This window comes from Palaemon carinicauda, chromosome 8 (genome assembly GCF_036898095.1).
Source record: "Palaemon carinicauda isolate YSFRI2023 chromosome 8, ASM3689809v2, whole genome shotgun sequence".
NCBI lineage: Eukaryota > Metazoa > Arthropoda > Malacostraca > Decapoda > Palaemonidae > Palaemon > Palaemon carinicauda.
Window position 1 is genome coordinate 113,572,969 of NC_090732.1, and position 25,455 is coordinate 113,598,423.

Sequence of the window (25,455 nt, forward strand, 5' to 3'; positions counted from 1 at the left end):
TTTTAACAATCAAGAATGACTTAATTTCTTTTGTTTACCATTGATTGTTATCAGCTGATCTCAAGGTCATGCTACCACAGGGTTGAAAAAAAAAACTATGATTTTTTTCTAAAAGATTTCTTTGATTTATATAGATTTTTTTTTTATTTGAATATTTTCTTTCCTGCTGGTGATTGTTTGTTCGTCTTATGAGGGATTTTCTGGTATTAAACTTATCAATTTTGAATGAAACCATAGTTTAATATACATTACTCGAGATGAGTTTTTCTCTTAGAAACCAAAATTCAGACTAATGACTTAATCGGAGTGGATAAGTTATAGTAACTAATACTATACATACACAAATATAAGTGAAATTGCAATCAAACAACAATACAAATATATAGCAGTTTTATATTAACATACAGTACACTGTAAGAAATAAAACATATTAAGGACTTCTTGTGCATACTGTTCTAGAAACTAAATTTTTAGTTCCTATCACTGCTGTTAAGAAAAATCAAGGCCTTTATAATTTGTATAATTGCAACAGCAACTTCAATTATTAAGAACACCTTTTAACTAGGATTTTGTTCATTTGTTGCAATACTTATGAATTACAATCAATTTTGGAAGTTTTCTTTTTTCCGAGGTAATTTCTGACATATTTCATTTTGATTTAAATCATGATGTTTTACTCTGATTGAAATTGATTTAAATCACTTGTTTTAAATAATTTTACTTAAATCAAAACAACCCTGCGCTACCGCATTGTGAGATTGTGCACATGCAAATAACAAGGCTTATCTTTTATATGATTTCTTAACTTATTCGAAATATCTTCATGATGAATATTTCATCAGCACCAATATGTTACATGGTATTATAGTTTTTATACAGTTCATTTATAGCCATTATTATGAGTTATATGAAAATGTTCTCTTTCTTTTTTTTTTGTCTGTGTGTAAGTGTAGTTCATTTTGTAAAGTTTCTTGCAGTACTGTATATAATTTTTAGTTCATTTTTGTCTTCACATTTCATTAAACAATATTGTATTTGATTATGAATTATAAATTTTTAAATTTCGGAGAGATTTCAATAATCAACAATTACTTTTGTTTTACTTTTGTTAGGCATCAGCTAAACTCAAGGTCCCGATACCATATTGCGATTATGTGGACGTATGAATAACAAAAAGTATCGTTAATATGATTTCTTAACTTATTTGGAATATCTTTTATTGGTTTTAAAGAATATCACATCAGCACCATCATGTTATAGGATATCACAGCTTCCATACAGTTTGCTTATAGCCTTTATTATTAGTTCGTCTCTCTCTCTCTCTCTCTCTCTCTCTCTCTCTCTCTCTCTCTCTCTCTCTCTCTCTCTCTCTCTCTCTCTCTCTCTCTCTCCCCCCCCAGCTGTTCACATCACTAGTAAGGCACCCCTAGAATACGGAGTCCCATTCTGTGCGGCAAGTATTCAGAAGGATATACATAGACTGGAAACAATATAAGATAGTCACCAAACTAGTTCCAACACTAAGGCAATTTGGGTATAGACAGAGGATGGAACGTTTGAACTTATTTGATCTACAAACTTGATGACTAAGTAGACAGTTAATAGAGGCATTCAATATCCTTGTAGGAATAACAAATGTAGATTACAACAATCTATTCATGTTTAGCACAAATCAGTCCAGAGGTAATGGATACAAACTGGAATTGAAAAGATACAACACCACTCAATGTGGCAATTTCTTTACATATAAAATCGTGAATACTTGGAATAGATTTCCAGCGGATGTAATAAACAGTAACACGGTAAACGAGTTCAAGAATAAGTTAGAGAAGATAATAAGAACTCTCTAAATGCTTAAACTAAATTGCTCTACCAAGGATCATGTAGAGTCTCCACTGATAGACTAAAAAGCCTTTGTGAGGCCTCCAAAATCCTTGTAACACTCACTCTCTCTCTGGAAACAGAGAAGGAATGGCATATACATACAAGGGACCTAATAACGAGACAATCGCAAACAAGGAAGCAATTAAAGACCTTGGTGTAATGTTAAATAGGAATATGTTATGCAACGACCAAATAGCAACACTGTTGGCTAAATGTAAAGCAAGAATGGGAATGTTATTCAGACACTTTAAAACAAGAAAAGCTGAACACATGATTATGCTTTACAAAACTTATGTACATAGTACACTCGAGTACTGCAATGTGATATGGTACCCACACTACCAAAAGGATATTGCACAAATAGAGAGTGTACAAAGGTCCTATACTGCTAGAATAGAAGAAGTTAAGGACCTTGACTCTCTCTCTCTCTCTCTCTCTCTCTCTCTCTCTCTCTCTCTCTCTCTCTCTCTCTCTCTCTCTCTCTCGGATTTCTTCTTTAGATATTATTAGAAATACTTGGTATTTTAATCGATATTCCCATAATGAGACTAGTAATATTAATTGATAAAGTATCAAAAGGAAATCAATCCATTTACCACTCGCTTTCTGCTAGAAATATGACGTTTCCAGACATACAGTACCTTAAATTTATGGTAAACATTACTGTAGGCTACTCATAACAACTAATAAAGATCACTGAAATATTTGGAATCGTTACTCGATGGTTTTTTGATGGAAATAATAAGATTACTCGTTAACAAATCGAGAGGAAATCACTTGATTGGCACACGCCTTCCACCCGAAATATTATGTCACCAGGCATGTACGCTGTGATATGAACTTGACTAGGAATGACTTGCAAAACATGTATAACCATTCTTTGTTTTTCTTACAAGAAAAAAATGGTAACTTACCGAGCAAAAGTATTTCATTCATAATAAAAAAGAAAATACATAATTTAGAAAAAATATTTTCCCATTAGTGTATTTTCCTTAAATAAATATTGATCTACATTGCTATTTTAGATGAAACAAAGAAAAGGAAACTTGAATAGAATATGAGATTTTGTCCTAGTTGTAGAGTCAAATTTGCGCTAAGTAGTACTCTAACAACCGTTACACACCTATAAAATACTTTGTATTCTTACTCAATATTTTGATTATGGGAATGCTAATATTAAGGGGTAGCCTATTTAAAGGAAATCACTCTATTTGCCCGTTAGTTTACCGTAGCTTCGCCACAAATATGACATCACAAGAATTATGATAGCATGAAATCGTCAGAAAATAAAACTTTTATTAATGTATTTTTTATTTAAGATAGGTATAGTACTTTATATTTGCAATAGAAGAAAATATTGTCCGAACTTACCAAGTTAATTAATTCATTTATATACAAGAAAATAAATTTCTTAAGAAATAGCATATCTCCTGTGTCATAAAACGCTACAAGTGGTAAGATGCACCCTTAAATTAGTAAAGCAGTTTAGGGAAAAAGAGAAATTGAGGATTTTACAAACTCTTTGCACCAATTTCTAGTTAGTGTGATTTTTGTTAGGCACAGTAAATTTTATTTTGGTTGTATTACAAAATGTTTAAGTTGATATTAATTAGTTGAATGCTGGCTATCCCAAATTTATTACGTTTTCATGTACGAAACCTCTAAACCTGTCATAATTACCACTACAACTACACGTTTATTGTTTGGTCACGATGTTTCAAGTGTTGTTTACATGAATGCAGTGTGCCAAATATTCTTAATCAACCTTTGGTAAAGAAGTAAAATTCCAGTAATATTTCCCAAATTCCTTATATAGCCTACACATTTCCACACAAAATAGTTATTGATCAAAGCAGTCTCTAGAAACTTCCCTAGGTGAAATACTTTAGCTAATGTATGGGACTCTAGGTCTAGATACTTTTCTTCTGACTTGATAACACTGCACTCAACTGACAGTGAAATATTTTTACAAAGGTGGTATTCAACAACTGTCTGTTTGTACTATTTTGGAACAAAGGCAACAGAATCGTTTTCAAAATATTGCTTTATCACAAAATATTAACAAAATTTGAGAAAATAGATAAATACTGCATAATATGGCACAGAATCGTCTGCTAGGAGACCACTATTTGGCATGTTTGCTTGTAGAAAGGGGTTGGTAAGTGATCAGCTAATCACCAAAATATACAAATAACTTGTTGCAGTACTTCATTAAACGAAGTGAAATTTAAAAATAAAATTATTCATTACCTATGAATGATAAGTGTAGGTTTCTTTTTTATGTCTGATGAGTGTGAGTGTGTGTATGTCATTAGTTGGGTGTTTGAGGGTTGTCAAACTCCCCTATACAACTTTTTCTTAGTGTTAAGATGCAATGTGATTTTTTTTTTTGGGGGGGAGGGGGGCATTTTTCTGGGAAAAAGGTGCGTCTCATGACACGGGAAATACGGTAGCTCTCTTATTAGTGTACTATTTCCGACAGACTAGTGACATTGCAGTGAAAAAATTGTTCGTAAAGTCGAACTGTGCATAGGTCGTAAGTTGATGACTACCTGAAGTTGATTTGGCGGAACTTCAATTGTTCAAACTTGCAGCAAATATTTTTATGCTGAATAACTGACATAAATCTTTTTATAGTTTATATATGAAAAATCTGTTTTAATGTAGTTACTTTTCTGGAAGTGTTTTATTTTAATTGTTCATTACGTCTTTTGTAGTTTATTTCCTTATTTTCTTTCTTCACTGGGCTATTTTCTCCCTGTTGGAGCCCTAGGTCTTATAGGATCCTGCTTTTCTAAATAGGTTGTAGCTTAACTAGTAATAATGATGATAATAATACTGATAACAATGATAATAATAATGGTAATAATAATAACAGTAGCAGCCTGCTTCATTCCAAGCAGAAAAATCATTGTGGTGAACAAACTGAGCAACAGAATGCAGATTGTTTGGTCAGAATGGTCTTTCCATCCTCAGATAGCGAGCAGGATCCTAACTTTGTGAGATTCACTGACAGTCTATCTGTTTGTAACCTCACTAAACTGGATACAGTACTTCTGGTATACTGCCCACCAGTACCAGACCAGGAAATAACATTTGAGGATGCTTTCCAGCAATCCTAGGACATCCTCTAACTATATGCATTTCTGTCGTTCTGCCTGATAATGAGTGCCCTAAATCTAGTTTGACCCACTCCCAACCTCAATATGACTCTAATAGTGCCAAAACGACCCAAAGTAGAATGGTACCCAGATCTTCTACTTCTGATAGAGACTGAAGGAATTGCTACCTCTTCCTGACCTGTTGTGCAAGCCACACGTCCAGATATTGCACAGTGGAATCACTTTGGCTTTATGAGTTGAGCTTATTCAGCATCTCCTCTCAGAGAAAGGCTTTTCACTGAAAGTTGCCGGAGAAATGTCTGGATAGCTTCAGAAGTCTTTAACCCCCATTTATCAAACCAAGTTGGCCATCCTCTGTTGTTGGCGTTGTGGAATGGGTGTTTCTCCTCTCGTAGCCTCTATCCCATTAAGTCAAATTTTTACTTTTATCTCTGAAAGGAAAAGCTTAGCTCATTATTAGTTGTGAAAGGCTATTGCTTAGCCTTGAGCCAGGTATTTAGGCTGAAAGTATTTGAGTTGTTCTCTTCGGCAGAACTCTCCATGCTCATTTGGAGTCTTGAACAAGCCTGTCCTCCGTTAGAGGGAAGACCACTATCTTAAAACTAAGGTCTAACATTCCCTTAAGAGGGCACTAAATGAACTGCTGAGGCTTGCCTCAGATTTATCCATGAGTTCGTAGCCAGAGCCCAGAATCTGTTGGTTCTTGATTCCAGGTATTCGTCTTTTCAGTTCACGAACCTTAGAGAGGTAACCAACGATCCTGATATTCTGCTTTTCTGTCTTGTGAGAGCGCTGAGGCACTAAATAAACATACACAACTTGACTCCACCTGCAACACCTCTTTTTCAGCACTGGGTAAGTCAAGGTAGCCAAGAATACAATTTCCTCTTGGCTAAGGGAGGTCATTGGCCGTATCCTTTCGCCACCGTCACCTTCCACCCCATGTAAACCTCGGGTTAGAGCACATGATGTCAGGGGAGTAGGTACGACCCTAGCATTCTGTAGGAATCTCTCTTTGGTGCAAGTGCTACAGTCAGGGGCTTGAAAACTTCAAACTACGTTTACTGTCAATTTCCTGTGGGAATTGATCCACAGGTCCCTAGACACCTTTTTTCTAGGGCCTGTAGTAACTTCGCAGCCGGTAGTATAGCAACCTCGGCTTCTCTCACAGGAGTATTAGCATCAGATCGAGGACGGAGTTTACATGCTAATCTGGGATAAAAAAATGAAGAATGACTGGTCTTTTCCTTTTAATCTCCTTCTCTCTTTGGGGCACAGCATCACAAATCCTGTCATCTGGAGTTAATTTGACTGCAGGTAAGCCCCTCTCAGCCTACAGCTGTTTTAGAGTGTAATATAGAAGCGTCATTTCCCACATTCCTTACATGGGTGTGTTGTAACCAGGCAAACCCCTTAATATACATATGCCACATGGTTAGAACCAGGCTCTTGTGAGAGCGCTGAGGCACTAAATAAACATACACAACTTGACTCCACCTGCAACACCTCTTTTTCAGCACTGGGTAAGTCAAGGTAGCCAAGAATACAATTTCCTCTTGGCTAAGGGAGGTCATTGGCCGTATCCTTTCGCCACCGTCACCTTCCACCCCATGTAAACCTCGGGTTAGAGCACATGATGTCAGGGGAGTAGGTACGACCCTAGCATTCTGTAGGAATCTCTCTTTGGTGCAAGTGCTACAGTCAGGGGCTTGAAAACTTCAAACTACGTTTACTGTCAATTTCCTGTGGGAATTGATCCACAGGTCCCTAGACACCTTTTTTCTAGGGCCTGTAGTAACTTCGCAGCCGGTAGTATAGCAACCTCGGCTTCTCTCACAGGAGTATTAGCATCAGATCGAGGACGGAGTTTACATGCTAATCTGGGATAAAAAAATGAAGAATGACTGGTCTTTTCCTTTTAATCTCCTCCTCTCTTTGGGGCACAGCATCACAAATCCTGTCATCTGGAGTTAATTTGACTGCAGGTAAGCCCCTCTCAGCCTACAGCTGTTTTAGAGTGTAATATAGAAGCGTCATTTCCCACATTCCTTACATGGGTGTGTTGTAACCAGGCAAACCCCTTAATATACATATGCCACATGGTTAGAACCAGGCAAACCCATTGATATACATCTGCCTCATTGTCAGGACACAGATTTCTGCTCCATTTCCTTTAGTTACATGGGCTGTGGACCACTGGTATTGTCACACCACTGGTTTATGAGGTGCAAGGAACCTTAACTCTCAACACTTGTAGGGTCTGAGTTTGGGCATACTGGGATGAGTCTTCCGTGTAAAGGTTTAAAAGCCGTTCATGGATAGCAGAAGCAAGGGACAGTGATAGTATCCTAGAGACTGACCCTATACCATGTGATCAGCACCTAAGCCCCCTCCACCCAAGTTAGGACCAGAGAGGGCCAGGTATTAGCTGTTGATGACTTAACAGGCAGACCTTATAGACTCCCCTAAACCCCCCCATCCAAAGCTCACAAGGATGGTAAGGTTGCAGACACTAAAGGAACTAACAAGTTTGAGGGGGACTCAAAACTTGTCTGGCGATCACCAAGCAGAGACATTACAAATAAGTCCACAACTATCATGAAGGTTTGTATTTGTGTTGGAACAAATGACAGATTTGGAGATAATTGACTTTACTTACTTTTACTTTAAGGGCTGCTTTTCTAGTCATGGACAGCAGGGGAAACCTACTCTACAGGAATTCCATGGTCATTTTATCATATTCCTTCCAAAGTATTCAACACTTCACACAGCACATTGGTTTTTTATTGTCAAATCCACGCTATCGAAGCACTGAGAGAACAATAAAGTCTTCACTTTTCTCTTGAAAACCTTGATAGCTTAGTCTTTTGGATATCTAGTGGGAGCTTATTGTGTAGTCTCGTAGCCGCATATTGAAAGGTTCTAGAGCCTACTGTAGACATGTATCTAGGTTCCAATAATTTGAAACCATTTGTAACTATTCACGTGTGAACACGATTTGTTGACTGCACAACATGTATCAATTCTCTTAGATATTTTGGACATCCGGTTCTGATAACTTGATGGGTTATTGTATATATTTTAAACTCAATTCTCACTTTAATAGGCAGCCAGTGTAAATCAATTAGTATAGGAGTGATCCTTTCTCGGAGTGGGACACCTTTTATCAGGCTTGCTCCTCTGTTTACTATGTTTTGTAATTTCTTAAGTTACACTTTTGGTAAATTGTAGTAGATGGAGTTACAGTATTCAATCCTGGTATTAACACAGTTTATCACAAGTTTCTTTATAGAATGTTCATCCAGGTATTTCTTTATAAAAGCAATGTTTCCAAGAGGATAACCAGCACTTTTTACCACATTATTTATTTAGGTATTGAAAGACAAGTTACAGTCAAGAGATACACTTAAATCACAAACTTTACTAGATATCAGGGCAGAGTTGTTATTTATGTTTCTTTGAATATCGCTCAAATTTCTTACACTTGTTTTTCTTTCTAACCACCATAAACTCAGTTTGATATTCATTTGATTTTAGTTGTTTGATTGTCATCCATTCCCTAACACTGTCAGGAATTTTATTTAGTTTTAGTTATATCATCTATATCCTTTTAAGGAGGAGGAGTAAAATTGTGTATCGTGAGCAAATAGTTTGAACTTCACTCTATACCTTTGTAGTATTTTCGACATCAGTAGTATAGATACTGATTATTATTGGGCCCAGTATACTCCCCTGAAGTACCCCTATGTTTAAAAGTTCATATGATGAATAAGAGTTATAAATTTGCTCACTGTAATTTCTGTCAACCAAGTAGTCTTTTAGGTATTCAAAAGTTTGATCTTCAATACCGATAGAACGTATAGCATTTATTAGCAGTTCATGCACAGCTGTATCAAAAGCAGCACCAAGATTAAGCAATATTAAGATAACACATTTGTTTTCATCCATCATTTCCAGCATAGCATACCATATACAACAGGACAGATAGCCGTCTCAGTAGAGTCTAATTTTCTGTAAGTGGACTAGTTGTCTGGCAAAGCTTCTATTTCTTCTAAGAAACTAATTAGTTCAAGTATTACTTATTCTAGCACTTTTGAAATGAAGGATAGTTGTTCCGTAACTGACATACAAACCACGCTATTTAATAGGGGTTATTACTTTCGGCGTAGCTGAAATGACGAGCCATTAGAATTTTAATGAGGGTTTACTACCCCACCGCTAGTTAGCGGGGGGTAGGGAGGGTAGCCTGTTACCCCCCCCCCCCTCACACACACCTGTGCTTGAGCTCACTTTACTTTTGGCTCGAAGCGAGAGCGGTTGTTCCTCTCTCTCTCCTTGCCTATTTTGGACTGCCATTAGTTTTTGTCTTTTTACTTACTTTTTCTTATACTTGTAATATATATACTGTATAAACATTCTTAATGTTTATGTATATATTTGTGTATAGAAATGTAGTAAGTTTTCTTTTCAGTGTTTGTGCTGTGTGTGTGATGTACGTCAACGACACTTGCGTAGTAGCAAGGCCACCACAGTTCCACTTCGTGGGGAATGATCTCTTCCCTCTGGTCCATCGGTCGTCCCGTCGGCATATATCCGTTAGCTCGGCCGCCGCTGGGGAATCGTCATCGCCTGGACCGTCTTCATTCATCTGTTATCTTCGCTTTTCCTCTTTTCCTACGGGAAATTTGGATTCTCAGGGTAGAGAATGTGGCCTTTTTTTAGATTGACTATGGTCTCTCTCTACTCGAGGTCGTTCACCTTTACTACAACTACATACTATTACAAAAGCTCCTTTCCTGTTGCGTGTTAGGTTGCTATTCTGTTTGTTTGTCTCAATTACTTTTTGTGAAATCTAATTGTATTTTAACTTTTCAGCTTTCTCCGTGGGGAACAGTTCTCTTTGGGGGGTCAGTGGTTCTCACTATTAGTGAATATTCTTAGATGATTTAGATAATTATAATTCTGTTATAATTCTGTTTTTATTACAGTTACTCCGGTCCCCCCTTCTCCCGTGGATGTCATCTGGGGAAGGAGGGCGCATACTTAATTCTTATTTTATGTTATTCCCTCGGGGTTCCTCTTCGGAGTTCCTCCCTAGGGAATTTCTGTTAAAATAATTATTTAATTTTATTTTCCCGTTAACTATGCAGTTTTTCTTCGTTCGACTAAAGAGTGCCAACGAAGCAGAGCTGTCCTGTTCATGCCTGGGGATTCTGCTGTCGCTGCCGTCCCTCAGAGGACGTCGTCATGGGCATTATACCATTTTAGAAGTACTCCCGTAACAACATGCCAGCACTTCAGATCATCTTAGAACGCTAAAGGAGGTTCGCCTCCAGGGGTTGGACAACTTCCCTTCCGAGGGAGGTTTCCTCCCCAGGTGTGAGGTTTTCTCCCTTCAGAGGGAGAACTTCCCATACCTTAATAAATTCATCGCCTTCGACTACTGTTGCTGCCCTTCGGCCAGACTTTTCTTCCCCCTTGCTGAGTTTCTCTTCCTTCAGGGGTGGAGCACAGTCTTGGCAAGTCTCTTCTACGAAGTGTTTACCTCTCTCGTTCGCGAGAGAGGCCACTCATAGAGACTTCTCTTCGGAGGATCGCTTCTGCTAAGGTCAGCTTGCTGATCCACCAGCCCTAAGGGGCGTCACCACGAGTGTCTTCAGGTCTCTTCTACAAAGTGTCACCTCTTTCGTTCGCGAGAGAGGCCACTCATAGAGACTCCTCTTCGGAGGATTATTACTGATAAGGTCAGCTTGTTGATCCAACGGCCCTAAGGGGCGTCATCACGAGTGTCTTCAAGTCTCTTCTGCGAAGTAGTCACCTCTCTCGTTCGCGGGAGAGGTCTCTCATAGAGACTCCGCCTCGGAGGATCAACCAGAACTTCCAGTGACCTCATCCTTGTGCTGCAAAATGGTCCTTTGGACTTCGGTCCTGGACTTTAACACAGACCTTTTGCGGTCCCATCGGTGGATGCTGGCCCTTCCAAAGGGCCCATCCCAGTTCCTGATTGTCCTGCCAGCTGACCTACCGATCTACCAGCGCAACCTTGCGCGGCAACGAAGGACTCTAAAGCAGACCTGCTTACGGTCCTTATCGGGGGATGCCCGCCTTTTTTTTTTTTTTAAAGGGCACATCCCAGTTCCTGATCGTCCTGCCAGCTGACCCTTCAACCTACTAGCGCATGAAGTGCGCACTCGCCGATCTTCTTACGCGCGGAAGTGCCGACGACCTTCCGCGTACGAGCACCGATGGTTTCCCGCTCGCGCACTGCTCCCTTCGCGCGCGTGCGCTCGCCGATCTTCTTATGCCGGTAGGCGCCGACGATCTTCTTACGACGGTAAGCGCTGACAATCTTCTCACGCGCAAGCGCCGACAATCTTCCGTGCCCGGGTACCGATGGTTTCCTGCGCGCGCTCGCCGATCTTCTTATGCGTGTAAGCGCCGACGATCTTCCGTGCACGGGTACCAATGGTTTCCCGAGCGCACTTGCCGATCTTCTTACGCGCGCAAGCGCCGACGATCTTCATACATACACAATCGCCGACGATCTTCTTACGCGCGCAAGCGCCGACGATCTTTCCCGCGAGCCGATAGTCTTCCCCGCGTGTGCACGCGCTCCGATAGTCTTGTGCGCTCGCGCGCCTGCCAACATTCTGGTACGCAAGTACACGCTGACAATCTTTTATTTCCGCCCACACGGGCTCTTCATTCTGATCCTGCGCGCCCCGCGCGCGAACATTTCGCAATCTGATTCCTGCGCACTCTATGAAGTTTCGCCCCGCGCGCGCGCCAGCAGTCTTCTGCGCGCGAGCCCCGGGTATTCCCCATCGCGCGAGCGCCAGCGCGCTCCCCAGCACAATCACCAATACCCTCCCATGCGCGAGGCTGCAGGACAACGCGCGGTAGGGTCGCCATCACCGCATCCCCCCCCCCCACAAGCCCAGAACAGCGAGCTCGCCGGAAGGGGGGAAGGTTCCAGAAAGGTCCAGGGACATTTCTTCCTTATCTTCTTTCTCCTTACAGGCGACACCCCCTCTAGAGGTAGTGTCTGACAGCGCAGCCGTCAGCCGGCAGCCCTGGTTTGGGGCTCTAATCAGAGCGGTAGCACAGGCTTTCAAGCCTGTTCTCTCTGAGTTGAACCACAAATCCTTGGCTGCATCTACTCCCCTGAAGAGGAAAAATGGAGTTTCGGATGCGGTAACTTCTCCGAGGACGAAGCTGTCTCCTCGTAAGTCTTCGAGGCTGGCACCCTCCCCCCTCAGACATTTTCTCCCTACCCTTCAGACAAGGATTTCCCGTCCTCAGGGGAGTCACGTGAGGTGAGACGTTCCATCGCACCATTGAGGGAAACCCCACCTCGCGCGGTAAAGTCTTCTCGAATAAGGGTGGAGAAGAGCCTGCCTCCGTCGTTGTTGGAGTCCTGCATCACTCCCAGGAGAGAGTCGAAGGACTCCAAGACAGTACCGGGAGGCCCCTAGCACCGAAATCTACATGCTCAGACATTCTTCCATTATGGGAGCGAACCTGTTTGAGCCTAAGGACGTTGAGCAGGCTAGTGAGAGGTGGAGGAAGTCACCAAGACTCCCTCCTACATAGGGCTTTGACATTCAAGCCCTATAAACCTCCAGCACCCCAGCAGCCACGTCCCACCAAGACCACGAAACCGACAACGGCAGCGAAGACAGTGGTGTCTAAGCCCTTTCCGGTCAAGGACAAGAAAGGCAAGAAGTCCTCTAGGGGAGGGAAGAATCCTAGAGGGAGTAGCTGAGGCCGCAAACGCTAGGATTGGCAGTCCCCCTGCATGTCCGCCATTGGGGGGATGCCTACAAGGTTGCGCAGACTGGTGGCAACAACTCGGGGCTGATTCCTGGACGATTTCCATAATCAGTCAGGGATATCGCGTCCCGTTCACAACATTACCTCCCCTGAGGACGAATCCAGTGTCATTTAGCTCCCTTGCCATGGGATCAGCAAGGGGGCGGGCCCTTGAGGCAGAGGTCCAGATTAAAGCAAACTCCGTTCAGCATGGAGACCGCAGACACGGTCACACTTGCAGTGAAACCGCAAGACTTCATGTGTATACTGGATCTGAAGGACGCGTACTTCCAGATCCCAGTCCATCTGTCTTCAAGGAAGTACTTAGGATTCAGCCTAGACAACAAGGGGTACCAGTTCAAGGTGCTGTGTTTCGGTCTCTCCACAGCACCACAGGGTTTCACCAGAGTGTTCACCCTAATATCATCGTGGGCACACAGGATCGGCATCCGTCTCCTCCGTTATCTGGATGACTGGCTGATCCTAGCAGACTCAGAGTCATCCCTTCTTCGACACCGAGACAAACTTCTAGGACTTTGCCAGGATCTGGGGATCATGGTAAATATCGAGAAGTCCTCTCTGCTTCCCACTCAAAGACTGGTTTACCTAGGCATGATTATAGACACCAATCTCCACAAAGCCTTCCCATCAGACGACAGGATAGCAAGGCTGAGAGGGATTGCAAGCCCTTTCCTCAGACGAGAAGAGCTTCTAACCCAATCATGGTTACGTCTCCTCGGTCACCTTTCATCCTTGGCTCGTCTAGTTCCCAACGGTCGCCTCAGGATGAGATCTCTCCAGTGGCGGCTCAAGTCCCGGTGGAATCAATGTTGCGATTCCCTGGACGTCATGATCCCTATGGGTCCTGCGGAACGGACGGACCACCAGTGGTGGATGACAGACGAGAACCTACGAAGAGGAGTGGATCTTCTTGTCCTTTCTCCGGTTTTAATGCTGTTTTCGGACGCCTCAAAGAAAGGGAGGGGGGGGGGTTCCCACGTTCTGTACCACAGGACCTCAGGCATGTGGTCAGAATCAGAAAAGTGCCTCCATATAATTCGTCTAGAGATGAAGGCCGTTTTGTTGGCCCTTCAGCAGTTCCAACAATATCTGGCAGGTCACTCTGTGGTGGTGATAAGCGACAACACCACAGTAGTGGCTTACATCAACAAGCAAGGAGGTACCTTTTCGAAGCAGCTATCCCATCTTGCAGTAGAGATACTGAGATGGACCGAAGTCCACTCGATTCTACTATTGGCGCGTTTCATTCTAGACAAGAGGAATGTGCTCACCGACAATCTGAGCAGAGCGTCTCAGATAGTGAGTACCGAGTGGTCTTTGTGTCATCTAGTAGCCAACAAAGTCCTGACTTTGTGGGGTTCCCCGACTGTGGATCTGTTCCCGACAGAGCTGATCTTCAAGATTCCACTGTACTTCCCCCCAGTCCCGGATCCCAAGGCGCTCTGGCAAGATGCCTTCCAACAACGGTGGGACAACATCAACGTGTACGATTTCCCCCGTTCTGTCTGATGAGGAGGGTGCTCAACAAGACCAGAATATCGGTCAATTTTTCAATGACCTTAATAGCTCCACTATGGCATCACGCGGAATGATTTCCGGACCTTCTGCAATTCCTAACGGAAATTCCGAGAGATTTCCCTCCACGACACGATCTACTCAGGCAACCACATGCCAGCATCTTCCACAAAGCCGTAGCTTCGCTACGACTTCACGCCTGGTGACTATCCAGCATCTCCACGCTGAGACAGGATTTTTCGCAACAAGTTGGGATAAGGATGTCTGGACATCTACGAAAATCATCTGCATCTGTCTACCAGACAAAGTGGAAAGCTTCTCTGGTTGGTGTTGTGGAAGGGGTATCTCTCCACTCGAAGCCACTATTCCAGCAATAGCGGAGTTCCTCGTGTATTTACATGAAGAAAATGCGCCTTTCAGTCTCGGCAGTGAAAGGCTATCGCTCAGCCTTAAGTCTAGCCTTCAGGCTCAAAGGAATGATCTTTTCTTCCTCGCTGGAACTTTCCCTACTCATACGAGGTTATGAACTTACCTGCCCTCCGTTGGATGTGAGACCTCCTCCATGGAACGTGGTTTGAGTTCTCAAGTCTCTTAAGAGACTTCACTATGAACCATTACGCCAGGCTTCAGTTCGCCACCTAACCTGGAAGACGGTGTTCTTACTAGCTTTGGCTTCGGCCAAGCGATTCAGTGAACTTCATGGTCTCTCATATGACATCGCCCATGCAAGGGTAAGGGGGCGAGGTAACGTTCAAATTCGTCCCTGAGTTTGGTGCTAAGACTCAAAATCAGGGGGTGCCGGACGCTCGGTTCAACTCCTTCCGGATTCGAGTCTCCGTTCTGTAACAGATGTCCCAGACCTTCTCCTACTGTGCCCAGTAAGGAGTCTGAGGCTATATCTCAGAAAAACGGCTGCAGTCCGTCCCCAGGTGCAAGCATTGTTAGCACTGGGAGGATTAAGAGGAGGGTCACCAAGAACATCATCTCGGTATGGATTCGTAAGGTGACCCATCTGTCCCTGAATCCAGACCCTCCTCCGTCACGTCGCCCTAGAGCAAATGATGTCGGGGTGTAGCTACATCCCTGGCCTTCAAGAGAAATTTCTCAGTGACGCAGGTCCTTCAAGCTGGGGTGTGGAAACATCAGACGACCTTCACAGCCCACTACCTGCATGACTTGACCCACAGGACGTGGTGGCTGCACAGCAGCTGGTTTAAAACCTCAGGCTCCTTAGTTTACAAGTAGCAGAAGGTTGAGGGCATTGTTACCCAGTTTTAGTCTGCATGAATGAAAAGATTTGTCTGGCCCTTACCCTTTTCTTCATCCTCCCCTCTCTTGGGGAAAGCAGCATCCTGGGTTCTCTGCACAGCTGACCTCAAACCACTTACGGTAAACCAGGTTTCCTTGTGTTCTGAGTATTAAGATAATACTGTCACGTCCCCATACCCTGACAAGGTAGTATTGGGAGAGTCCTAGCCTAAAGTTTCCTTCTAAGGGACTACAGGTCAACTTCCTAGAACGAGTCACACTTTATTTTACCTTCACACACAGCTTGCGTAGGTCGCAGTACTTGCGTATTATTATTATTATTATTACTATCCAAGCTACAACCCTAGTTTGAAAAGCTAGATGCTATAAGCCCAGGGGCTCCAACAGGGAAAAATAGCTCAGTGAGGAAAGGAAATAAGGATATAAATAAATGAAGAGAACAAATTAACAATAAATCAATCTAAAATAAGAAACATCAAAACAGACATGTCATATAATAAACTATCAACAACATCAAAAACAGATATGTCATAAATAAACTATAAAAAGACTATGTCTGCCTGGTCAACAAAAAAGCATTTGCTCCAACTTTGAACTTTTGAAGTTCTGCTGATTCAACCACCCGATTAGGAAGATCATTCCACAACTTGGTCACAGCTGGAATAAAACTTCTAGAGTACTGCATAGTATTGAGCCTGGTGATGGAGAAGGCCTGGCTATTAGAATTAACTGCCTGCCTAGTATTACGAACAGGATAGAATTGTCCAGGGAGATCTGAATGTAAAGGATGGTCAGAGTTGTGAAAAATCTTATGCAACATACATAATGAACTAATTGAACGACGGTGCCAGAGATTAATATCTAGATCAGGAATAAGAAATTTAGTAGACCGTAAGTTTCTGTCCAACAAATTAAGATGAGAATCAGCAGCTGAAGACCAGACAGGAGAACAATACTCAAAACAAGGTAGAATGAAGAATTAAAACACTTCTTCAGAATAGATTGATCACCGAAAATCTTGAAAGACTTTCTCAATAAGCCTATTTTTTGTGAAATTGAAGAAGACACAGACCTTATATGTTTCTCAAAAGTAAATTTACTGTCGAGAATCACACCTAAAATTTTGAAAGTCATACATATTTAAAGAAACATTATCAATACTGAGATCCGGATGTTGAGGAACCACCGTCCTTGACCTACTTACAATCATACTTTGAGTTTTGTTAGGATTCAACTTCATACCCCATAATTTGCACCATGCACTAATTCTAGCTAAATCTCTATTAAGGGATTCACCAACACCAGATCTACATTCAGGGGATGGAATTGATGCAAAGAGAGTAGCATCATCTGCATATGCAACAAGCTTGTTTTCTAGGCCAAACCACATGTCATGTATATATAGTATGAAAAGTAATGGGCCTAGAACACTACCCTGTGGAACACCAGATATCACATTCCTATAATCACTATGGTGCCCATCAACAACAACTCTTTGAGATCTATTACTTAGAAAATCAATAATAATGTTAAGAAACGACCCACCCACTCCCAACTGTTTCAGTTTGAAAACAAGGGCCTCATGATTAACACGGTCAAAGGCAGCACTAAAATCAAGGCCAATCATACGAACTTCCCGACCACAATCAAGGGATTTCTGTACAGCATTGGAGATTGTAAGAAGAGCATCACATGCTCCAAGGCCTTTACGAAAACCAAATTGCAAACTAGGGAGTAGATGATTACCTTCAGCAAACCTATTAAGACGTTTTGCCAGAAGACGTTCAAAAACTTTAGATAATATTGGAGTTATGGAAATTGGGCGGTAATCAGTGGGACTTGAGATACCACAAACACATTTACATAGAGGAGTAACATTACCAATTCTCCAACTAGTGCTAAAAGCTCCTCTTCTTGCTAACTTGCGCAAAATAACAGATAACTTTGGAGCTAAGAAATCTGCTGTCTATAAAAAACAAAGGAAAAGGTTCTAGCAAGGTGCAGGGACTTCTTATTGCTGAGTGCAAACACACTCAAATATTGAGTCCTCGGGCAAAGCCAAAAGCCAGTACTGGCAGGGACTTTCCACCCTTACTAATGGGTGAGTCACCCCTATTAAATAGCGTTTGTATGTCAGTTACAGAACAAATGACAAATTCGTAGGTAATTTGTATTTTTCCTAACTACAAACCTTGACTATTTAATCAAACTTGCCCGCCAGCCCTATCCCCTTTGAAGTCCTACCTCCAAGCAAAGTGAGCTCAAGCACAGGTGTGTGTGTGAAGGGGGGGGGGGGGTGTTAGCAGGCCACCCTCCCTACCCCCTGCTAACTAGCGGTGGGGTAGTAAACCCTCTTTAAAATTTTAATGGCTCGTCATTTCAGCTACACCAAAAGTAATAACCCCTATTAAATAGCTAAGGTTGGCATAGTTAGGAAAAATACAAATTACCTACGAATTTGTCATATTTGAAATAGATCTATGAGCTTATCCTCATAATCTAGAGCACTTATCAGAACAGGTGTGACTATAACCATTTTTTTCAGATTTGAGGAACTTGCACTCATTGATGCTTGTATTTGCTATTTTCGTTATTATATAAGCTAGACTAGAAATGTTTTTTTCTCCGGTTACCTGATATAGTATTGGCATTGGATTGATCACAGTTTGTTTTCTTTGCACTCTTGATAATCCTGGTGACATCATCGTGTGTTCTATTATTGAGTCACGTTAATTTTATTTGTATCTGGTGTAGCATTAATCTGATGTTAAATATTTGTAAATGACCTAGATATATTTTCCATTTTGTTTTTAAAGAATCCTAGAAAATTATTTGCTAGTTCCTGGTCATGATACCCTTCTGGTAGCCTTTTTTTCCAATTACATTTTCCATTATACCATTTAGGAGACAATATAACTTATGTCTGTTGTTGTTTCGTGGGTCTTTCTCTTATAGTATTCAAATTTTCCTTCTAAGTAGGTAATTTTATAGACATATTCTACCCATGTACTTTCACTTTTTAACCAATTCCACTTTGTTTCTTTTTCTTTTTTCCCCTCTTTTGTCCCTCTTTTTTTTTTTTTTTTAAAGTCTCTCCTCCAAACCAAGCAGATTGGTCTTTAACAATTATAGTCTTTTCTATCAGTGAATGCATGGTATCATATTCACTTTTACTCACTGTATTATATATGGTCATAAGGCAGTCAACACACATAGCGCCCAACAAACGTTGGTTATCATGATCGCAGGGAATACTGATGGCATCATTTATTTTCTTTGTAGCTTCTTTAATAAGTACAAAAAGGGGAGAAGTTTGATTTATGTCTAAAGTTGATTTTTTTCAGTACTGCGTGTTTCTGTAGAAGTATTCTAAACATAATAAGGTTGTGCACTGGAGAGATAGTGCACTTCTCTTCTACATTTCAATCAGATACCGTGTTATTCATTCCTTCACTTAAATCTAGGTCCAACTATTTTTCTTAACTATACAAACCTAAGTGTTTTACTCATACTTTCCTGCTATCACCAACCCCCTAGAAAGTCCCAGCTGCTGTGTATTCTAGCTTTGCTATCTCTCCTATGTAAAAGACTCAGGTTTGTGTAGTTAGGAAAAATACAAATCCTCCAAATTTGTCATTTTATTAAGATGCTTGAAATAGTAAAACATTATAAATGTTTGTAGTTTACAATCTTTATTGCATGGTAACACAGTGGTAATTGGTACAATTTTGGATTATTTGCAAGTTGAAGTACAGTACAGTATTTGTAAAATAATAGTTTGCAAAATAAGTCTTTATACAGTAACTATTTTGAAATTTTCTGATTTTTATCAATGTGTGTTTCAACTTTAGTTTTTTGATAAGTTGCTTTTGAATTTCAGGAATTGTTGCCACTTCTTATTTATGGTGTTAGCTTGCACAAGGATAGCAAAGAAAGAGAAAGACTTCTCCATCTACTCTTCAATCTAATCAAAAGACCAGATGAAGACCAAAGAAACGCTATCCTTACAGGCTTAGTTGGTCTTGCACGTGTGCTAGGAAGTACAAGGCTTGAGGAAGAACTTCTCCCTCAGTGTTGGGAGCAGCTAACTCACAAGTATGTTGAGCGTCGTCTATTAGTAGCTCAATCTACTGCTGCTTTGTCTCCCTATACACCTGCACCACTGCGTAACTCACTTCTGTTATCCATGCTACTTCAGTTACTGGGCCCAGGAGGAGAGAAAGAGATGACTGTACGTGAAGCAGCATTAGCAAGTCTAAGTCTATTAGTCACCTATCTTGATGATGCAGCAAAAATACCCGTACTTGTAGAAACTTTATTGTACTGCTTAGAGAATCTTGGTGTAAATTCAGATGTTTCACATTCATCTGTAGAAATGTCATACATGACAAAGTCTCCGGCGTGTTCATTTGGGGTAGATTTATTTATATCTTCTCTGGCTGTGTGGACTGTTGAAAGAAATTCTTTAAACATATTATTGAATCCTCTATTACTTAAGTTAAGTCAGCAAGCATCTCATATGCAACAGATAATAAGTGAATCTCAAAATTCTCCAGTTCATATGCATCAGTCTATTGTAGTTTTGATAGAGGCAATTATAAAGGCTGTTCCTTATATCGTAGCTAACTTGATTAATACGATGCCTAGTGTGGAAGACCAAGATGGTCAAGTGTCTGTGTTACCAGTGACTGTAAGTGCCTTGCATGAGCTTGAAACTATATTTGGTTGTAAATCTAAAGCAGAAAAAGGCCTCTTAAAACTTTATCAGTATCTTTCCAAAGAGTGGTTCAAATCATGGAATGAGTTTGAATACATAACAAAGAGCTTTATTCCAGATCTCATAGATGTTTTATGCCTTCTTGATGCATCTGCAGAACTAGTCATTCAATCATTTATTAAGTTGTTCACAAAGCTTAATATGTGTTTGGGTCCCCATATAGCAGTGTCAAGCATTGCACCCATATTTTTAAAACATTTAAGTGTAGAAGATGATAATTTAGAATTAGTGAGAGAGGGCAAAACTGGACTCACAGGCTCTTTAGTGATTGTTTATACTGTTGCTGTTTTAGCTTCATCCTGTGGAGGTGCTGATAGACAGGCTGAATTGGAGGGATTCCTTGCAAGGCAGATCAGCATTCTTGCTCTTTGCCGGGCACGGTTGGATTCTCTTTATGTTACAGTATCAAGTTTGCTCTTAACACCAAGAAATCAAGAGAGTGTGCTCGGAGCCCTCTGGTCTTGTGTTGTTCATGAATCAAGCACGGTGAGGAAATGCAGTGCTGGGTTGTGGGCTGTTGTGGTGACTGGGGTGGAAGATGCAGCTCTTGGCACGCGTGTTGTTCCCGCATTGGTTACTCTAGCAACTGACCCAGATGTCAGTGTCAAAGCCTCTGCACTCCATCCATTAGCAGTTGTCATAACAACATCTACCAATACAGAGGTTAGTTACTAGTTTACTTGTATCTGCCACCATGTATTTTTTTTTAAAGAAATTTAATTATTTCAGTGCCTTCCTGATTTTTGTAGTGATATGTGCTCTGAGATGCAAATAATACAATAGATATTGGGTAAGTATTTTAATAGTGCTGTAAATTGTTTTATAGTTTTAACATCACTGAAGGAAAGAATGGCGTTCTCGGAGAATTTTTATTATTTTTAATAATTTTAAGAGATGAGAAATTTTGTTATGATTTATAATACTTTTTCAAGTTCTCTTTATAAATAGCATCATCATGCTATTGTAATGATCATTGACTCAGAATGATTTGATGGTGTGTTCTTAAATCCTAATCCCCCTTGTAGGGAAAAAGTGTTATTGATAAAAATTGTGATTTGATTATTTGAAAGTGAATGCTGCATAGCATGAAAGAATTATTTCTATGAACCTCCCTTGGTATTCATATTGCTTCTTCATAAGGTTGAGTTACTGATGTTTACCCCTAAAATTTGATAAAAAATTTCCCACTTTCTTTCCTTTGAATAGATACATGCTGCTAATAAAGTAAAGAAATACCCTTGCAGTTAATGGAAACAAGCGCATGGGTTCTTTGGAATTCAATTTTTCTCTTGCAGATGGCAATAAGATTTTAATGAAATTTAAGTTTTTTCCTTGCTGAATTTGTTAACATTTGTACACAGGGAAAGCACTGTGTTTTAAATAGCACAAGGATAACAACATCTTTTAAATAGCACAGGATAGCAATGTGATTTAGGTAGTACAAGGATAGCAATGTGTTTTAAATATCCATTGTGAGGTGTATAATGTCCCGCAATTCCTCTCAGGGAAACTATGTTTCAAGTTCGATTGCTTATGGAACTGGACTTTAGTTCAATGGAAAATTCAGAGCAGACTACTAGTTCATTGCAGAGTTGATGATGATATGACCCTCCACATTCTTTCTTAATCAGCCAAGTTTTGTTAGTGATGAGCCTTAAAAGCTCTTAATTTATTCAACTTACTTTATTAATCGCAGGTCAGTGAGTTTGGCTTACCTACCCGGTATCTTACTTTAACCAGATTTCCTTATTCGAATCTAGTGGTCATAGTGTTTCATTCAGTGGGGGTTTTCAATGTTCATTGCATCTCTCAAGTGATCACCACTCGAACAGCAGAACAAACGGCTGGTATGGCTTTGACCCTCGAATATCTTTGGCTGGCCCAGTCTTGACGAAGCAAGTAGGAAATGGCATGACTGCGTACGCAACAAGTCATTCTGAAAAATAGACCATCTTTACCACCTCAGTTCAAGATTTCAGGTATAGGAATTAGAACATGACTGTAAATTACCTCAAATCTTTCTTTATCTCTACCTTATAAGAAGCAACTAGCGGGAGCCAGAATGACTTGCCGATGTACTCGCAGAAATCTTGGTGCTCAAAAGCATTTGTCTGATCTCCCGCAAGTGCTCTCTCCTAATCACATGCATTTTCTGAATTATGTATTCTCTAATCTACATGCATAATTCCTCATTTTGGAATGTTCTTTTGTGCAAGCTTAGTCTACTGCTCACACTCGGTAGCACTCGCTTGTAAACATACATCCTGCAATGAAAGAAAAAGTCTTATGAACGAGTGCACTCTGGATAATGTATTTCTTCTTTTCATGCATGCATGTATGCACACATGCACTCCCCCAGTAGAATGCGCTGACCTATAGAATCACCTGTTCGGGCACGATCATCCGAGCATATTTTAGCTTACAACCAGGAAACTTTTATTACAGGGTGCTCTCATTCTTGGACAAGGTCTTCTCTTTGTTCTCTTTCTATTGAGAGCATTTGGTCACCTGAGAGGAAAGAGCCCAGAACTTTGTCACGTTCTTCACGTGAACTTCATTCACTACTGGAAGGAAACCCCTAGAACACAACAGTCAAGGTCCTGTGGGACTTACTCACCCAAGGTGCACTGAAAGTGGTCCTGGAGCAGACTTCAGGCTTCTACATTCCACTTTTCCATGTGGAAAAGTTGACTGGAGGCTGGAGTCCGATAAATGACCTCTCCGCCTTGAACGAGTTTGTGCTACAAATTCCATTCAAGATAGAGTTAGCAAGCACTGTAAGAGTGACTATCAGGAAGAACAATTCTATTTTATTTCTGAACCTGGGAGATATATATATTTCCAGATTCCGGTGCATCAGTGATCAAGAAAATTTCTCTGCTTCATCTCAGGAAGAAAGGTCTTCTAATTCAAAGCTCTATGCTTTGGACTGTCGACTGACTCCAAATATTGAATTGAGTACTCACACTCAGGTCTGCTTGAGCGCAAGCCAACGGTATTAGGCTACTGAAGTACTGTACGTGGACGATTGGCTGATCTTATCATCATCTTGGAGGCAGCTCCTTCAACATCAGGGCAACTCTCCTTTTGCCCTGCTCTGGAGATTGTGGTAAATCTGGAGAAGTCCAGCCTCATGGCCTAGTAGAGGATGTAATATCTAGGGATATTAGTAGTCATGACAAAAATTGTCTTTCTATCCAACAATTGTGTTACAAGAATCAGAATAGTAGTGCCTCCTTTGGCAGCAGTAACTGGGTCATCTGTCATCATTAGAGAAACTTGTCCCTCACTGCCATGCACATCATCTGTCACTTCAGTGCAGTCTTGAAGACAGACATTGGTCTCCAATCGGCAACAGACCCCATCAGCTAGTTCCTAAGGAATGAAATGAGATCTGATTTATATTAGTGGCTGAGGGACGAGAATCTCTTGAAAGGAATTCCTTTGGAGTATTATCCCCCAGAGCTGCTGCTTTTTTTATGGATCAAAAGAAGATTGGTGCTCCCCCGTTATTCCAGGCTCAAAGGATGATGAACAAGATGCAGCTTACCCCAAACCTCAAAATGACATTTATAGCCCTTAACTGGCTCCATGGAGATTGGTGCTGGAACAAGTAGTGCTTCTGACCATATGGGTCAACTTGCTGTTTCTAGCCCCACCTATGGAGGCACCACAACTTGTTGACATTCCTGTCATTTTACAGGTGGAGGCTACCCAGGATCTCTTGTAAGCAATAGGCTCTTTCCAAGCCACAGTGCATATTTTGTCTGGATACCTTTAAAAGTCTTCCATGGCAGTGAACTAGCCAAAATGGGCTATCATCTGTGATTGTTGCCTAAGAAGGGTTATTTCTCCTTTCGAAGCATGTATTTAAGTGATTGCTGATTTTTTTGTTCCTGCATAGAGAGAAGCACTTCCTAATCTCATTAGTAAAAGGCTATCACTCAGCTTTGAGCCAAGTCTGCAGACTGAAAGGCATAGACCTTCCCTTGTCTTGGAAATTAGTAATGCTCGTGAATAGCTTTGAGCAATCCCGTCCTCCAAGAGAACTCAGCCCTGAGCATGGAATGTGACCAAAGTTCTGAGGTCCCTGAAAAGGGCTCCTTACAAATCTTCAAGGCAGGCATTGGACAACGACCTAACTTTCAACACTGTCTTTTTTATTGGAATTATGAGAATCAAATCTTTTTCCATCTTTTCACCTAAGGAAATGACCAATACTGTAATCAGAACGTTTTTCTTCTTTGCTCTGGGAGGGACTAAGATGGTACCTGGATGGATGTAACCCTTCCGACTGTGACTTCGAAACCTCTTCTTTAGCTTTTGAAGGATCAAAAAGATCTCCAAAACTACCATTTCCTTCTGGCTTCAAGAGACCATCAACAGAGCACAAACCCAGTCAGAGGTGAGCTGCAAGAATCCATACTGCCACATAGTCTTTAGGAGGAGAGGAACCTGTTATGAAGGCTGAAGTTTGAAAAGATCAGACAACCTTCACAGCCGACTATTTACAGGATTTTTCAAGAACCTGTGGTAGGAGCACAGCAGGTGGTATAGCATGCCTAGCTCCCTCATAGGATAAAAATAACTTTGTCTAGGATATGGGTTACATCAGTCTAGGATAAAAGTAAGAATGTTGTGCCTTTTTTACTTTTCTCCTTCTTCCTTGGAGAGCAGCTGTCGAACTGGTATGTTGCTGTATTGGGCCTTGATGCAGTTAAGCTATAATACCAAGTTAATATTGCATTTTAGATTAAGATAGAAGGGCTTTTCCCTCCATCCTCCTGACGAGCTGGAGAATGGATTATAAATAAGCTTAACCCATCACTGTATTTTGGCCTTACATTGAAGGTAACAGTTCCCTTGGAGATGATGGTTTCTCCATGACTGTTTATCTATGACAGAAACCCAACCCTATCACCTGAATTTCAGGTCATAGTAGGTGGATTGGAATCGACACTCCTACTCCCAGGACTGAGTCTATAACAGGATTTAAAATCAGCTAGTTACAGGGATTTTCTTCCACTCAAGGATAAATTTCCTATTAAGGACGAG

General features: G+C 41.1%; 1 protein-coding gene across 1 annotated transcript in view; it reads left to right on the forward strand.

Annotated features, from left to right (window-relative positions):
* The window catches only part of LOC137645408 (RAB11-binding protein RELCH homolog), a 103,635-nt gene that overhangs the window by 56,479 nt on the left and 21,701 nt on the right, over nt 1-25,455 (forward strand). The window contains 1 exon segment of the mRNA XM_068378212.1: nt 19,504-21,063. Within this exon segment, the coding sequence (XP_068234313.1) occupies nt 19,504-21,063 (1,560 nt within the window).